At 40.6% G+C, this 17578-nt stretch overlaps 1 protein-coding gene and 1 long non-coding RNA gene across 2 annotated transcripts in view; both read left to right on the top strand.

Moving 5' to 3' along the window:
• Window positions 1-17578, top strand: part of swap70b (switching B cell complex subunit SWAP70b) — a 31643-nt gene that overhangs the window by 1731 nt on the left and 12334 nt on the right. Inside the window, exons 2-7 of the mRNA XM_085165797.1 lie at window positions 772-912; window positions 8228-8401; window positions 9745-9972; window positions 10472-10618; window positions 10846-10954; window positions 12191-12372. Of these exons, the coding sequence (XP_085021923.1) occupies window positions 772-912; window positions 8228-8401; window positions 9745-9972; window positions 10472-10618; window positions 10846-10954; window positions 12191-12372 (981 nt within the window). The remainder of the gene's footprint in view (window positions 1-771; window positions 913-8227; window positions 8402-9744; window positions 9973-10471; window positions 10619-10845; window positions 10955-12190; window positions 12373-17578) is intronic.
• Window positions 12379-17000, top strand: LOC146515061 (uncharacterized). Its single transcript, XR_014875008.1, has 2 exons — window positions 12379-13415; window positions 13740-17000. It is a non-coding gene; the product is annotated as an uncharacterized LOC146515061 (long non-coding RNA).

Here is a 17578-nt window from a genome sequence, read left to right as displayed (position 1 = left end):
ATCACGAGAAGTATGTTTGGAGGAGTAAAGGTGACTCTGTCAAAACTAAGAACAGGGACATAAATGTCAAGCAAGGGCTGTTGTGCTGCCAGTGATACTGGTACATTGCACAAAGTGGATGAAATGATGACGGAGGGCTACCTTCATATTCTTCAACTTCACCTCAAATCAACAGTAGATGGTTGAAACTTGGAGACAGTTGGATGTTCCAACAGGACAGTGATCCCAAACGCACATCAGAACTACCTACATATGCTTGGCGACTGTCTGAAATAGTTACTCAAAACAAAACCATCTTTAAATTCTTGTACAGCTATTGCATCGATGATAATGCATAATAACTGCATTGTCCTAAAAAAGGAGAAACAAATGCAATGCAGCTTTAAGACGCTCCACGTCTGTTGAAAATGGTGAAACACCTTCCTTTGTGGTTCTCTTGGTTACGCCACACTTGTTCTCCAATTACTGCTGTCATGTCCACATGTGCAACCCCACACGGCTGCGAGTCATCAAAAGGAATTCTGGGCAGGGGCCTTTGTATGACAGGGAACAGTATTTACATTTTGTTTGATTTTGTAAATGTCGACTGTAACCTACGACTTTAACCCTACGCTGTGACCTTTCATGTAACCTCAAGTGCATTTCTCAAGAAATGTAACCAAGACATGGCTTAAATGGAATGTAACTCATAACTATTAGCTGAAATTGACTTAAACATATCAATCGATCGTTGTAATAACTAGTAAGTATTGTTTTCACCTCTGATTTCAGGTGCTGTCCCACAACTTATGTACAGTCATGAACATTCCCCATGACCCGGTGGCTCTGGAGGAGCACTTCAAAGATGATGACGAGGGTCCTGTCTCCAACCAGGGATACATGCCATACCTGAACAAGTTCATTCTGGATAAGGTCAGTCAGCTGTGTAAGCACATTCAGTCACACTTTGTCAGCCTAGGATAGTAAAGTGGTGTTTATTATATGTAGGGCGCTGTCTTTTTCAGTGTCAACACACTGACAAACAATAAGTGCCATTGTTATAGAGGAAATAATAATGGCAAGTTATCAGTCTGCACTACAACTCTTCATTACTTTGCTTTGAAAATGATACATTAGCTGAAGGCTGTTCAGAGGCTTGACCAGCCATAACAAATACTTTGTGGGCGTTTTATCTATTTTGTACTAAGGCAGGAGATTGGAGTCATGTTATAGTTGCTGATTGTTTGTCCCTGAGAGCAACGGTCCCGAGTCTTCATCAGGGCTGCAAAAGCTGCCTGTATGGGCCACTCATAAATAGTGGTGTGATGCTCCTCTCAATCACAATTCTAGACAAATAAAATCAGAATTATCTTCAAAGTAGCCAATTCTTTTTGAAATGCATGTTCTTTTCTCTCAAGCAGTTGTTTCAATTCCTTGTTTTCTTGCTTCATCCTAACTTATTTTAACAGCTGACCTGATATTGTTCTGTAAATTTACTCCAATCCATAATTTCTTGGGTAAAATATTAAACGCCACAAACTGTGAAACATCATCGGGTGTCTGAGAGAGTGCTGTATGTGTAGAGTTAAAGCACTGAATGACTGGTTGAGAAGACCAGAAAAACTATATAAATCGGGTCCATTTTTAGCATCCGGGCCTTCACATAGCAAACTAGTGTCAAACCTCAGTGCTTCCTCCACCATGCTTAACAGTTGACATGTGTTTTTTCATTTCTTTTTTTTTTTTTTGGTTGGGCAGTGTTTGCAGAACCGTTCTCAATCAGTATTTGCCTCGTACTCAACAGAATGGGCAAAGATTCAGATTTCTGCAAGCCTTTGGTGTAGTTTAACGTCTTTGTGTAATCTTTATAACCTATCCTCTGCTATGGGATGTAGCAGCTTTTGATTTCGTAGACATTTTGTCTTACGGTAGATGTTTGAACATGGGGCATTTAGACATGAAACTGAGAAAGTTGTGATCAAGATATGATTCATATCGACCAGTCTTTCTTGATATGAGGAGACTTTTCCATTAAGTAGACTTTGTGCATCTCTGAATACTTTTAAAACCTGATCACAGGTAGCTTTTGGAGTCTTGATCTTAATGCTACTGAGGTGGTGTGGCATGGGTTGACATTTTGCACAAACATGCCAATATAATTGTATTAAAAACCACGTTTTGGGAGTAATGTTCCCAAATTCTCATCATTGTGGTGTATGTGTCATAAGCAGCTACTTATCTTATAGAGGGTGTTGAAGCTAAATGTGGTTTTTTTAGTTACTAAACCAAGAGCTGGCATACTTTTCCCAGCCTGCATTGTGACTGATTGCGCTGTGTTAAATAAAGACTTAAAGCTATTTGTCTGTCACTTGATCTAAGATTGGAACCCACTGTGACCAAAGGGTTCACTAACTTTCTCTTGCAGAAACCTTGTTTTTTTTTGTTTTTGTTTTTTTTGATCATATTTAAAGGTTATTTATTAGTCATATTTAATCGTGCACTACAAAGGTCCATTGATGGACACAGTGTATTAGTAGCTACATTGCGTTGGTGTCACCCTCTGTGTCCATCCATCATTGTATTGCTCCGAGACGGCGGCACAAAACCATTTATTGAACATCAGACCTTTGTGATGATGTAATAACGGGGTCACGGATGAATGGAGCGTTTGTGATTGCATAGCTGGACAAGAGAAAATGCTTATTTAGTCATGTCACGAGCAGCAGTGAGCTCTAGTGGAATTCCTTCTGAATGTTTGGAATTCTTGTGTAACATCAGTGCTAAGTGGCTATTACCATGATTTAAAAAGGTTCTTAAACTCTGTCTTAATGAAGGGCTTAAGACTTCTTATTCTTGAATGTTGCTGATTTTATTTTATTTTTTTTATTTTATATTTTCCAGTAGTTTAGTGTGGCATTTGATTATTGTTTGTTTGTTTGTTTGTTTGTTTTTACAACTTCCATTTCAGTCATTTTAAAGATGTATGTAAGAAAAAAATAGATACTTGTAAAAATATGAGTTCTGATTGGCTACCTGATAGACTGTGCTCACTGTTAACTTCATGTCTCAATAATCTGTGACACTTTATTAAATTGATCTGTTAATTAACTGATCAATGAATATAAAATACTTTTTCTCCCCGTATACATTTCTCCACTGGTGTATAGAAAAATCTTTTGTTTTGCCCTTAAAATGACTTGACTATTTCCAGCAGACCAGTTGGTTCAGCCGGAGCTTCAATATATAAAAAGCTTGGATTAACACTAGTTTAGAGAGGCTGTTTGTATTTGTTTATCCTCTTTGTTGTCTCTGTGGCAGTGCACATTTCTGACTGTTTTATGTCTGAAGTGATTTGTGATAAAGCTGCTTAAATAATTTCTTTCTGGACAAACAGACATACAGACATACGTGTTGTGTAGATAAGACGTGCTCGTGATTGGTGCTGAAAAATTCTAACCACATTTTCTTTAAAGAAACTAAATGCTGGATTTAGTTTGAGGAAGACACACACACACACACACACACACACACACACACACACACACACACACACACACACACACACACACATCCCACGCATGCATTGGAGTGGGGTGGTGTTCAAAGCATTCAACTTCACTCACTCCTGAGGAAACTCCACCCTGTCACACAAGGAAAGTAAGTGTGTGTGTGTGTGTGTGTGTGTAACCCAAAACCCAGGAGAGCAAGTATCTTATTTTACAAGGGAACACAGTTGCTAGTCAGGAAAAACTTTAAACTGCGTGTGTGTTTGTGCCTTTGTACAGCAGACAGGAAGTGCAGATGGAGGCAGTCTGTACATTATCCTCACCAACTCACCCGTATAGTGCAGCAGAAAATAAAAGGCAGACCTCTAACATTTTCTTTTATAAGAGCACAGAGACGTGTGATGAGATTGTTTAACTCTGTACCATGACCCTGAAACATTTACCACTGCTGATGTAGCAGAAAAGTGATGATGATGTTGAAGCTCAGGGCCGTGCACTTTGTTGTGTGATAGCATGTTGCACTACATAGAAATGTGTGTGTGTGTGTGTGCTTGTGTTACAAACAGAGATTACTTAAGTTCATTGTTCCAAGTCAAGAATTTTGACACACACAGTCACTGAAAGTGTTGACTGCTGTGGTGACTCCTCTTGTTGCAATAGTTCTCTGCTGTTAGGAAAGATGGAGGACAAAATCCTGAGTCCTCACTTCATGTAAAAATGCGTTGAAGCTAATTGAGATTTCACCAGTCTGAGACTGATCGGGTGGGTTTGTAAGGCACAGTGTTTCCTTGCTGAGCTGCAGCAGATTGGCAGTAAGACATTTGTGTTAACATGCCTTAAAGCGATTATCTTAATTTGAAATCCATTCTTCTGAAACATCACATTTAATAGGGAAAACAGAAATTTAAAATGCATTCATGCACAGAACATGGACTGTTCTGTTAAGGGTTAAGAGCTTAATGGGCCGGTTTCTCTGTTTAGGAACTTTACAAATCAAATAAGAATTCCTTGAATTTTGCCCAAGTTTAGGGGCCTATTTCAAATTTTTTTCCTTTTCATCAGAAATGCTCAAATGTTTATTTCTTTAACACAGTTGTGTATGTAAATAATGTCAGATCTGGAGTAATCTGTGTTCTTGCTGCAGAGCGTGTCTTATAGTTCAGATTTGGTGAACTTTGTCATTCGAATTCACACTAACCACAAAAGACATGGAGAGGAAGATTTGGCTACAGTAACTGGAGGATGCTTTCATAGTTGTATCGCAATATACACCTTTAGTTATCTGCCAATGAGAGCCTCAGCAGTCTGTGTTTAGATTTATGTATATTTATTATGCTTTTTTTTCCCTTTTTTTTTTTTTTAAAGAAATGAGGATGTTGATGCCAGATGTTGGTGATGAACCATCCTAACAGCACCTGTTTTGTGCTGTGGACCATTAAAAAAGCACTTTGTTACTACTTCCCCCTTTTCCAATGCTTTCATATCACATCATACCGTGTTGAACATTCAGCTGCTCCTGTCACTGGTGTGATTCTCATTCCACTGAAGTCTGTGATTTTTAAAAAGCAGACAGTCCGGTTGAACTGGTAACAAGATTTTCTTTTTGTCTTCCAGTTTACTCTAGTCTGACTCCACTTGTTACATTTCTGTGTTGTGTTGTTTGGGTGTGAGATAAGGTTGAAGTTTAGATCCTGAATCCTAATGAACATGTGGCAGTGGAGGGGAGGGGGTGATTTGCTGACAAGGATCTCACTGTTGAAGGGAAAAGACCGAGAGGGATCTTGAAGGGGAGGAGGAGAAAAGACAGCGAGAACCAGCGAGCTAAGAACAAAACGAAAACAAGACGAGCGTGACACAAAGAGAAGCTCTTTCGTAACAAATCCTGCTTTCACGACTTCCCCTTTACCCTATCCGCGCATGTTGTGCTGCTGCAGAGTGATTAAGCATTCAGAACCACAAACATGATGCGAACACATTCAGCTACCTGAACACATCATCATGAGAGACTCATTCTTATTTATTACAACAGCAGAATATGTTGTTTTTGAGTCAGACTTACTGCCAGAACCATTGACGAATGGCAAAATATTCATGATGGGAGGAGCCTCTTTACACCAGCATGTAACTTATATTTCATTTTACTCCACCCAAAATCTATTTTTAGCCTCACAAACAATCTTTACCTGTTACAGTCTTTAATAGTTGCAGTAATTTCACCTTCACAAAAGACCTGCAGCTGTTTTCAGCTTCAGTAATCTCCAGAAAGCTCCCAACAGCAACAAATATTCAATACACATTTGTACCATCTGAACACGTACAGAGAATCAGCATGACTGATAAGTTACTGGTAGGCAAACCCACATTTAATCTGCATAGCTAAAGTAAATGAGGATATCTATTTTGCTTATTTTGTTATTGAATACCCACTTAATTTATCGCTGCTAAGGTACATGAAATACATTTTTATTTTCTCTCATTTTTTATTTTTGCATTTTCTTCTGTCTTGGCTTGAAAAGGCTCTGAATGATGTCATAGAGATTGGCTATCTCTGACGGGAGAGGTGACGATTCAGAGGCCAATTAAAAAGACGTTTGGCTGTCGTGTTTCTGTAAACACAGTAGCTGGAGAAGTTTGAACAAATTCTGATAAATCTTTGTAGGTGTGTGGAGTGGAGTCATGTTTGCGATGACTGTATAAAGATTTAAAATATTATGTCACATTTGACCTCTGACCTTTCCATCAAGGCCAATAGATTGAGCTGAAGGCCAAAGTGATAAATACAGAGAATAGGGGGTGAGTTGAATTTGCTGAAGTTTGTGCTGTCTGAGTGCTTCTTGTTTTAAAATAATAATTTAGAACACAGACGCACAGAGAAAAGAGTAATACACTACAGGAATGTTTGTTTTGTTTTTTGTGAATTTAAAAAAAGTGTTTTATTTCATTTAGACGTCAAAATTAATTGACGTTTAGTCTTAGTTTGCAGTGTTGAGTAAAGCAATGCTTCAGGGTGACTCTCAAAAGTTGAGGAAGTACTATCGCTTTAACATCTAAGACAGGTTTCTACACAGGCACTCAACCTAAATGAGCACAATAGCAGGTTACATCAGATCTTGAGAACCGTTCAGGCTTTCAAGCTGGATGTTTGTCTCTCTCTGTCACCGCATGGAAAATGGATTCAGGTTCGGGACTAGCTGAAGCAGCACACAAGTCAAAGGTTTATTATCATGTGAACATAATTCACAAACTCACTGTTCTGTATGTTGCCTGTGAAAAAAGGACATTTTAATGAAGCATTTGATAAAACACACAAGCTCAGAAGCTATTTGCTTTGTAAATAACTGCTTGCTTATTTTAGCGTTGTGCATGCTAGTGTGGCTGAGCCCCTCCCTCTGAAAGCGTTAGTCTTCCCCACATTTACACAGAGGAAAAAGGAGTGACTTCCCATGCAGCTCTGTAAAGGGGACTGCAAAGCGCATTCTGGAGAGTTCAGCTGGAGGTGATACTTTTAGGTGTTCCTTCCCTGAAGAGCTCAGTTCTCCTGCTTAAAGAACTCAAACAAAGACAGTCTATGAGTAAACACCAGGCCGCCTCTCTGAGATGAAAAAATTTCAAGTAATGAGGTCAGCAAATGACAAATAATGCCTTTGTAAGCTCAGTCTCCAGATTTGTACACACTTGGTTTCACACATCCCTCCCCCCGACACTCTTGCCTCTGTATGATGTCATAGAGGATATCCTTAGTATGGTCAGCTAAGTTGTGCCCACAGAAGCTACAAACCTATTTGAACAGTCGTCTTTAAAATAAAGACAACTTATAGGGGATGGAGCTAAATGGTTTGTTAGCCAGTTAACTGAGTTCTCCACCAAGGCTTAGTGTAAGTGTAAATCGAGGATTATTTTAAATGGAGAATAATGCAAAGCTACTCAGAATAAAAATAAAAAATCTGGAGATGAAAATAGGTGGTAGTTCCACTAACGTTTGTACTGTGTTAAAGGCTGAGTGTTCAACAGCAATATGAAGTGCTACTGAATGTCCTGAATGCCACCTTAGACCAGTGTTTCTAAAAACTGTGTGATGGTCACTGCAGGTGCCGTAACCATGGTTTTGAGCAGGATTCGTGGACTGTAAATATAATAGTTGATGAATCCAGTTACAGGGTTGACTGGTTTCTAATTGCGGCAAACGTTGGAAGATGTTTTGGGATCATTTGCTGGTGGTTGGATTTGCGGGGCGACTGCCAGCAGGACAAGATGTGCTTCTCATCCAAACGACTGCGCACTCAGCCAGCCAGTAGTCTCCATGGAGATGCTACTGTTCACTGGCTCAAAGAAAACATCCCCTCCACACCACTGACTAGACCTTTCCTCCCATTTGGCTCTGGAATTTAAACCCTAGAGGCACTTTTTCTTTTTGTCCCTTCTCAGTTTCTGTGTGCGCTGTAATACACAATCTGTCTTTCCAAACACTCCTGCACACATGTACATCTTAGATACCCTTATGACATCTTTTTGCCTAGCCACCCTGGACTAACTAGCATGGACATGTGCTAGTAGATGAAACACATGTTGTACGTTATTAAAGTTGTGTGTTATGGATTTGATAAATGGATATATCCCATATGTATAATATCTATGCTCTGTGGTTTGAAACGTCAGCTTTGCAAAAATGTGAGCGTCTGGAAAAGCAGACTGTTCTCCTTTGGTGTGGAACATAACCTGATGATGTTTCTGTTGTGCCACAGGTGAAGGATAACTTTAACCGTCAGGACTTCAACAAAATGTGCTGGACGTTGTCGTATAGGAAGAACCTGGAGCAGAATGAGCTGAAGATCTGTAACGATGACGCCTTCAAGATCTGGTGCATCTTCAACTTCCTGTCTGAAGACAGATACCCCCTGATCATCGTCACTGAGGAGGTCAGAAAACATGGGATGCTGTTGTGTTGTAGTACGCCCTTTTTTTTTTCTTTTTTCTTTTTTTTGTGGCCCTTCCCTCAGTTGGTGTCATAGAGGGTTGGTTAGTCTTAGATTTACTGATTAAATCATTAAGTTGAAAAACGTGACATTACTGGGTTTTGTACTTTTGCAGATCCACTTTGAAGTGCTCTTTAGTGCACATATAAGTACCCAAGGCTGTTGATGTGTTGCGTAAATAGATGTTAAATTAAATGGGAATACTTTTTAGAAAGCCTTGTGTACATTAAAACAAAAGCACTTTGCAGTTGTTTTACCACTCCGTCCTACTTGAGATCTCATTCACTGGTATGTGGCTCTGGTCTGGATGTAAGAGAAGTGACATTAAAAGAAAACAATTCATGTAAACATCAGATGGCTCTAGAAAGGAACAGACAAATTCTGGGCGAGTTCTAGGTGTCGTTTTTTTGTTCACATCTCCAACTTAACATGGAGTAAAGCAACATCGAAAGAAACTGAAGAAGCTAAATTAGATTTTGAAAAAATTCAGACCACACCTATTGTGTGTAAAGACGCAGCTTTGGGATGCCATCTATGCCACATAATTAGCTTAACCACTTTTCTGGCAAAAGCCCTGCCTTGCACCCTGCCGTCATAAAACCACAGCACTGAACACAAATGTCGTTGTGAGCTGTCTTTGCATCAAAAGTGCTTCAGAAGCTACGCAGTAAGACGCTAACCTGTAAGGATGCCATTGACTAGTTCAGGAATCACATTAAGGTTTTTTTTTTTTGTTTGTTTGGTTGGTTGTTGTTTTTTTTTCAAGAGAGACGGTAAACATCTTACATTTTAGACTGGAGCACTTTTTGTTCAAAGTGCTTACTAAAAGGGGAAGCACTGGCGTAAACAGCCTTTTATTCATCTGTAGTCTGTTTTATTTGCAGCATATGATATTGTACGTGTCCCTTCACTGTGTCACTTAGTAGCCAGTGGAAAAAGTCCGTTGCTCAAGAGCAGAAAAGGAAGTTTCGAGCTTCCTGTTCTTTTACAAATGCTGGAAGATTTATTGTTGTGTAGGAAAAACATCAGAACTCAAACACAGGAAGATTGTTTGCAAAATAAATGCACATTTTGCTGCTGCAGTCATGTAAGGATGAATTGCGGGAAAAATGCAGAAATGGTGAAAGTTATCTTTTATTGTAAATGAACAGCTGTGCTTTTGATGAAAAATGACTCTGTGCATGTGATGTGTGTGTGTGTGTGTGTGTGTGTGTGTGTGTGTGTGTGTGTGTGTGTGTGTGTGTGTGTGTGTCTTTGTGTGCCTGTGTGCATGTCTGCATGTACAGATTGAGTACTTCTTGCGTAAGTTGACAGAGGCGATGGGGGGAAGCTGGGTGGAGGAGCGGTTCGAGGACTATAAGCTGCAGCTGACCTCAAAGCAGCAGTGTCTGAATGCATGGGAGCTCATCAGCCTAGTTGGGTCGGGTCACTTCAGTAAGGGCATGGACCATCAGACGCTCTCAATGGGAATCGGTGAAGCCTACCAGGAACTCATTCTTGACGTGCTCAAACAGGTGGGCAGCACATCAGCACAGACTGATGGTACAGTCTTCATCGCAAAGCTCTGTCATCTTACTCTGATTTCAAAGAGTGCCGATGCAGCCTACTGTAATAACTGTGAAGCATATACCACTTTAAATGATAGGAGTCATAGATTTCACACTAAATTAAACAGCACATTTAGCACCTGGCAATGAAAATGTCACAATCCCTCTAAATGTCTTAGTTCACAGTAGAAAAAAGGCCCCAAAAGTTTTTCGATATTTCGATTAATTCTGCTAAAAACTAAAACTGTTTTTTTTTAAAAAGAAAAAGAAAAACGCTGTTTGGGACAAAGCATTTTGAAAATAATTACAGATTAAATTCTAACCACAAATGCAAATCATTGATTAAAAATGGTGTCAAATAATGAAATTTCAGTTCATAAAGTGTTAATTATTGATTTATAATAAAGCTTGTTGTTAGGAGGATGTGAATGTTATTTAAGCCGCTAAGTATTCTGTCTTACTGCAGGGCTATATGATGAAGAAAGGGCACAAGAGAAAGAACTGGACGGAGCGCTGGTTTGTGCTGAAGCCAAACACAATCTCATACTATGTTGGTGAAGACTTGGCTGAAAAGAAAGGAGACGTCCTGTTGGATGGAAACTGCAGTGTGGAGGCAAGAGCCTGCTGTCTGTAGTAAAACTGTGTTTCAGCTTCCTGGCCTTGATTTCTATGAGAACAGCAGCGGAAGAGAATATAAACACGTGAAACACAGAGATTAATTCCCTATGCACATAAGAAATAAAAGACCAGAGAACTGTTTATATAAAAAAGAAGAAGTATGTTTTGTTATTGTTTTTTGTCTGTGTATTTTCAGCTTGTAAATTCTGTTTTTCTTTGCAGCATTTACAAGATAAAGAGGGAAAGAAGTGCCTCTTTCTCATCAAGTCATCACAAAAAAGCTTTGAAATCAGTGCATCAGACAAGAAGAAGAAGCAGGAGTGGATCCAAGGTGAGTTCTATCGAAGCTGCTCGATAGTAGTTTGATAATAGTTTTCTGCTGTCTGCCTCATTGTTAATAAACAGTAAATTAGTTGTTCACTACTTCTACTGCAAATAAACCTCTGGTAGTTCGACACAGTTAAAGAAGAACTTTGTTCTGCTCAAAACACCTGACCTACAAGGTGTCCAGGAGCCTGCTGTAGTTGTTCGGATGACTGAACTACTTCTTCTTACGCCTTTTTGATGCGGACAAGTAGCAGCTCTACTTTGAACCATTCCCAAATGACTGAGCTTCTCCCTCTATCCCTAAGGGAGTCTCCAGCCACCATTTGGAGGAAGCTCATGTCCACTGCTTGTTTCAGCCATCTCTTTTTTTCTCTCTCACTATTCAGTGTAACCTTAGTAACAGCTGAATTTCTCTCTTTATGAGAATACCCAGGACATGTAGCTGCAGGTCTGATGAAATGATTACAGAATCAATCATCGACCTGCGACTTAGGGTGTCCTGGGGCCAAGTGCACATATGAACATCGTGAATCATTATGGACAAGCAAACCATGGCTCAGGCCGTCCCTCCCATTCGCATATCCCCAGATTGTGTCATCACTAATCTAGTGACAATTCAAGTTGCCTGAAGGGGACCATGGAGTCCCCGGAAGGGGCACCTTCAGTCATCCCATGCATATACCTACCCCTGACTGCCTGATGATTGCCTTTGAGCAATGGCAACTCCAGAGTAGTATAGAGCCCAGGCTGTGTATTGAGGCAAGCCCAACTATCTCTAGCAGTAATTCCCAACCCCTCACACTGGCTCAGGTGCCTTCCTGCCCAAAGAGGTGATATTCCATGTTCCTAAAGCTAGATTTGTCATCTGTGGATTGGACAGTGAGGGCATCCAACCATGACTGCAGCCTGATCCACAAAACACCAAACTCTCATATCCCCTACTGTTGGTGGTGGTCCCACAAGAGAGCAAGCTCATGTAGTGCTTTCAGACTGTGCCCAGCCAGACCCCATAGGTTAAAGCTCGGCCTCCTTACTGTGACCTCTCACCCAGGACCAGTTTGCCTTGAGTGATCCTTCCAGGGTTGAATTGCCCCTGACAACATAGCTGCTGAGATCACGCTGGCATGCAAAACTGTCCTCCAGGAAAAAAGTGGCAATTCATAGAGGGCCTTGGAAAAACCAAAACATGAAACAGGAAGCTCTAAAACTAAATATTTTTTGTGTGATATCCATGTCTCAGCTGTTCAGAACTGCGTGACTCTGCTGCGTCAGGGCAGACCAGCGCCGCACCGCGAGGCTCGACAGAAGCGCAGAGAGCTGCGGCTGAAACAGCAGGCTGAACAGGAAGAACTGGAGCTGAGGATGAGGGAGCTACAGACAGCCAATGAGGCCAAGCAGCATGAACTGGAAAATATGAGGAAGGTAGGAGATGAAACTCACACAGTCAATAGTCCCCCGTGGATCCAGTGTGGTCAGAAAAAGTCTGCCTCACTATCACTTCTGTTTCGTAGCATCTCAAAGATGAAAATGAACAGAAGTGAAAGATGCAGAGATTGTCAAAAATATAACAGATAAAATCACAAAAGCAAAGCGGGGGAGGAAAAAACGAGAGACTTAAAGCAGCTCTTGGCCATCTTCACTATGCTGTTTGTATTGAAACAGGGAAGTTGATCTTTGTGGTCATGTGAGACAGAGGTCCATATTTTCATGGGAAAAATTGAGTGAGTGTGCATCATTTAGAGACAAAGTTATAATAAGTGCAAACTGTACATATAGTACAAGATCAACATGTGATCCTCAGACATTAGAAACGCCATGTAAAGTAAAGCCACCGACTTTCATCCTCTGAGCTAAAAATAAAAATAAAAGTTTATTTTTCTTTGTTAAAATGGAAACAAAGAAGATAGAACTTATCAGAAAACAGCCCGACGGTTGGGCAGGCAGTAATAACAGTAATTAAAACAGACTTTCTCTTGAGAACTTCTTGAAAATAGAAAGTGCACGTAAGGGAGATGTGGTTACTGAGGTTATAACGAGAGGAACGTCTGCATATAAGGCTGGAGGTGCATCTGTTGGATCACAGATGAACACCAGGATGTTTAAATAAGATTAATTATGAATGGAGCAGAAAAAAACGTCTGTGCATTCTTTAGTGAGCGAGACAAACCTGAGGGATTTCCCTCACTGAAGTTCTGAACTTGTATGTTCGAAAACGGCACTCCTCAAAGCACAGCTCAGTACTCAGTCTCAGATTAAAGAATGAGGAAGGATGGGAGGCATTCCTCTTCCAGCATCCAGCATAAAGTGCACTGGAGCAACTGCACCTCATTATCGAACTATTCACACAATGTTACAGCACACTGGTAGTTAAAGACCAGCTAATTTGTTCTCACATTCATGTCAGAGAAGTCTTAGAAATGTTCAGGGCTCAACTGTATGTGTGAAGAATTTGCAGTGTTAAAGCTGCAAGCCTGTCCTCCATTTTTCAGACAGTCTCCACAGGAAGGTGCTCACTATGTGGCACTAATTTTAGGAAAGTGCCTGAAGTGTCTGAAAACAATGTTCTGCCTGCCTTGCCTTTTATGGAATTATATTTCTGTCAAAAGACAGCAAATAATTTGTTGCCATTTATGCAAATGGAACTCGATGGCCAAGTGCACAAAGGAGCCATCATGCAGGCGAGCACGTCTCTGCTTAGCTGTAGCTAATTTATGCTCTTGTAGTCGGCTCTGCTGTCGGAGCTGACTTCTGCTTGCTTGCGTCAAACTAACTTTTGAGAGCTTGTGGAGGGGGAAGCCCAAAGAAAGAAGGCCTCTGATGGGCCTAGCTACTTTCAAAGCAATCACACCTTTAAGCCCCGGTGGATGGTTTTTTTGAGGTTCTTTGGATGTATGGTTTATTTGGTTTGTTTTTATGAGCGATTCGGTCCCTGTACAACCACAGTGAGAAGTTGGTCTGCGTTGCAGGACGTGAGCCCTAGTGGGTGTTGAACTCTGCCAGGGCTGCCCTCTGTAATTGATTACGGTCATCATTTTTTATGAACAGGCATAGCCAAGTGTTGATATACTCCTAGCTTCATCTGTGGTTACAAACTGTGGGGTAGTGACCAAAAGAACGAGTTTGTGGATACTAGCTGTGAAAACGAGCTTCCTGTAGAGGCTGGCTTCTTGCTCAGAGCTGAGGTGAGGAGTTAAGTCATTCGAGACGGACTCAAACAGCCGCCACTTTTGCACACTGAAAAAAGTCAGTTGAAGTGGTTCAGGTATAAGTGTAGGATGTTTCCTTGATGAGGTGTTCCAGGCATGTCCTGTCAAGAGGAAGCCCTGGTGTAGACCAAGGACACGCTGGGGAGATTATTTCTCAGCTGACCTGGGATTGCCTCAGTTTTCCCACATATGCGTTGGAGGTGGCTGGGGAGAAGGGGGTTTGGGCTTCTCTTCTTAGACTGCTGCTTCTGTGTGACCTGGCCTTAGATATTAGCAAAAACTGGATGGATGGTAATGGAGCTAACAAAATGGTCCAGTCTGGTTACAACTATAACTGTTTTCATAAATCTCAAACCCCCCAGACCATAGACATATACTGGCTATGGTCAGCAGCCTGCCACCTCTCTCTGTGGCCACCCACTGCACTGTGAAGTGATAAAACTAAACGGATAGAGCTGACTGGCACAGATACAGCAACTTAGAAATACCAAGATGTCTCTAACTATTATGGTATAATGTTGGGATTGCATCTTGCTTAACCAGTGTTAAGAAGGCGGTTTGTGGCCGAGAAGGAACCACTGTTTTTAGTCAGGTATGTCGTCACGGCTGTCATTGTTTAAATTAAGTGTCAAAACCAACCAACCAATCCAGCAACATTCCTCTAAGATCGCATCACAACTTAAAATAATCATTCAATAATCATTATCTTGCGCACTTTTAGAAGTGACAGTGTATTTTTGTGTCGCACACTGGAGGGTTACACACGCGTCTCATGCAACTATTTGAAGTAGGTCAACTAAAAACGCTCGTTACCACTGAAACTTTCTGCCAGCTCATGAATGCCAACAATAGACCAGCTCCACCCTGCAGTCTCTGACTAATAAATAGTCCATCACTTCCTGCAGATGAAGGAATGTGGATTGAAAGAGCAATGTGGGGGCAGGGGGTGCAGCAGCCATGAAACATGTTGCTCCAGAAAATCCTCCTGCTAAACCTCACTCTCTCTGCTGCTACCAACACTGCTGATTTCTGCAATTTCATTTGTCTTTTTCAAATGCTGATAATTAGTGTCTGCTCGCTGCTAATTCTGAGAAATAACAGGAAGTGCCATCTTCAATATTGTCGTGGTTAAGTATTTTTGTCATTGCTGTTATTCATCTGTGAGAAATCTGTTTGTTTGTACTGTCCTTCTGCAAGGTGGGCAAATGTTACAAATGTTATGAAATAGTCTCTCAACTGTTTGATTTTGTGATTTTTGTTATAGGAAAAAAACATCATTGCAAAGCAGATGGGCTACTAATAATCAAAAAAGGCCTCTTATCTGACTCAAGGGGTCAGATAAATCTTCTGAGAATGGTATTGTTTAGTTAAACTTAAATCACCGCATTGACCATGTATCAGTGGTTAGGTTTTCAGTTCAGTGTTGGACCGGGGGGTTTGCAGCCAGCATTGTGAGTAAAGCTAAGTTGCAGTCAGACTGGTTCACGCTGCGCTCGTCTAACAGACTGAAGAACAGGACAAGAGATCTTTGTCTGGAACAGCGACCTCTAAACTCACAACAATCTACCATTGAGGTGTAAGTGTACAACTCGCATAGCTAGTTTCATGAATTAACAATGAACACAAACATGTGTAGCCACACACAGGCATACAGTAGACATTCTCACACACTGCTGCTATAAGAGGAGCACTGTGACAGTCTGCAGACAGTTCACATCAGGGGTGAAGCAAAAAGAGGTTATTGATCAACCACCAGCACAGTTTAATTTACCGAAATGTTTTTCCCTGTTATGTTCGGTTTTGTTTCGAAACAAACCCACGCTCTACACCAACAGCCGGCAAACTTAAAAATGTGTTTTCATAAATTGTTTGTATATTCTAGTATTGTGGGTGTCACATTCCTCATTGGTCAGTGAGATGCCAAGAGGCCAAAAACAGCTACACACAGTTCGCACAAGACTGTGTTGCCATTTATACGCTTCACATTGTATTTAAATGATTGTAGAACAAAAACAATGGCAGCAATTATAAAAATTTAACCTTGCAGTATATAGGCTAGGTTGGACTTTTAAATGTATTTTATTTTAGTTAGTATTATTCTAGTATTTTTGAACCTTTGCTTCTTTTGCTTCCTTTGCTTCTTTTATAAATACAAAAGCGGACCCTATAAAGTTTTTAGAGCTGACTTGACTTGACTTGGAGAAAGAGTTTCGTTACTCATCCAAGTGACTTCTTCACTCTCAGCTGACTGCAGGTTTCCCCAACCTTATAAACAGGTTTGACTCTCATCATCCACTGGAGCACAAACTGTATGTCATCAGGATGCTACAGTCACAGAGGCCAGGGAAGCAGAAGAACATCATATCAAGAAGGTCCTGAGTAAATGTGGTTATCCCAGCTGGACATTTGTCAAAGCTGAGAAGGCGCCAAAAGAACGCTCCAGGAGAGAAGGACAACCACTGCCTAAGTGAAAACTCCCGCATCTCTGTGGTTTTTAAACCCCAAAACAATGAGGTACTCATGGTACCATGATCAGTGGTCTTTGATCAATGGTCATGACAATTTGCATATTAATGATCAAGAAACTAACCTGCCAGCCCATTGTTCCTTCAGTGGTGCTAGTTTCAGTCATTGTGCAAAGGTACTTTTTATAAGTTTGGGGAAACCTGCAGTCAGCTGAGACTGAAGAAGTCACTTGGATGAGTGATGAAACATTTCTCCCACTGAAAATGCTATGTCCAGATGAACAGAATCAACTTTTTGTGGAAGGTGGAAGGTCATGAGAGAATGACTAGTAATCTTCTTCTTTTACTTTTTTTCTAATAAAAACCAAAAAAAAAAACCCCCAAAAATAAAATGCAACCGCAATGGTAAACCATTTGTTATTCCAAGAAGTCTGAACTCTGCAGGACAAATGATTTCAGTGTGTATTACTTCATGCTCAATTTGCCTTCATAGAGCGCTGCTGGTGTTACATTTGCATACCTATTCAGAGGCAGCGCATTCATTTCTGTTAGTCTGTTATAAACCACAGTCTTACAACTAAAATTAAACATGCAGCAATCCCCCCCCCCCGGACAGGTCTTTGCTGAAACTTCCCCCTCACACCAGTTTCGTTGTTTGTTTTCCTTTTTTCATTCTGTGGTTTTTTTAAATAGAGAAACTGCTTTTTAATTTCAAGTTTATTTAAAAGTTATGATGTAGTTCGCCAGTTTCAAAATGGAGCATGAAACTGGTGTGCTGCATACTATATATGTGTTACTACTTTTCAGTTCTCATCCTTGGCTAACCTTTTGTCTGCACAGCAATTTCATAAAACTACTAGATGCTTAAAACAAAATCAAACATAATAGATATAATTACCAGGCTTTAGAAGGGAAAATTAAATCGGAAGAGCTACAGTTCTGGTTGGTTTTTAGCCA

The sequence above is a fragment of the Neolamprologus multifasciatus genome, chromosome 7 (genome assembly GCF_963576455.1).
Source record: "Neolamprologus multifasciatus chromosome 7, fNeoMul1.2, whole genome shotgun sequence".
Classification (NCBI taxonomy): Eukaryota; Metazoa; Chordata; class Actinopteri; order Cichliformes; family Cichlidae; genus Neolamprologus; species Neolamprologus multifasciatus.
Note: the sequence above shows the minus strand (reverse complement) of the source record. Positions and strands in the feature narration are given on the sequence as shown.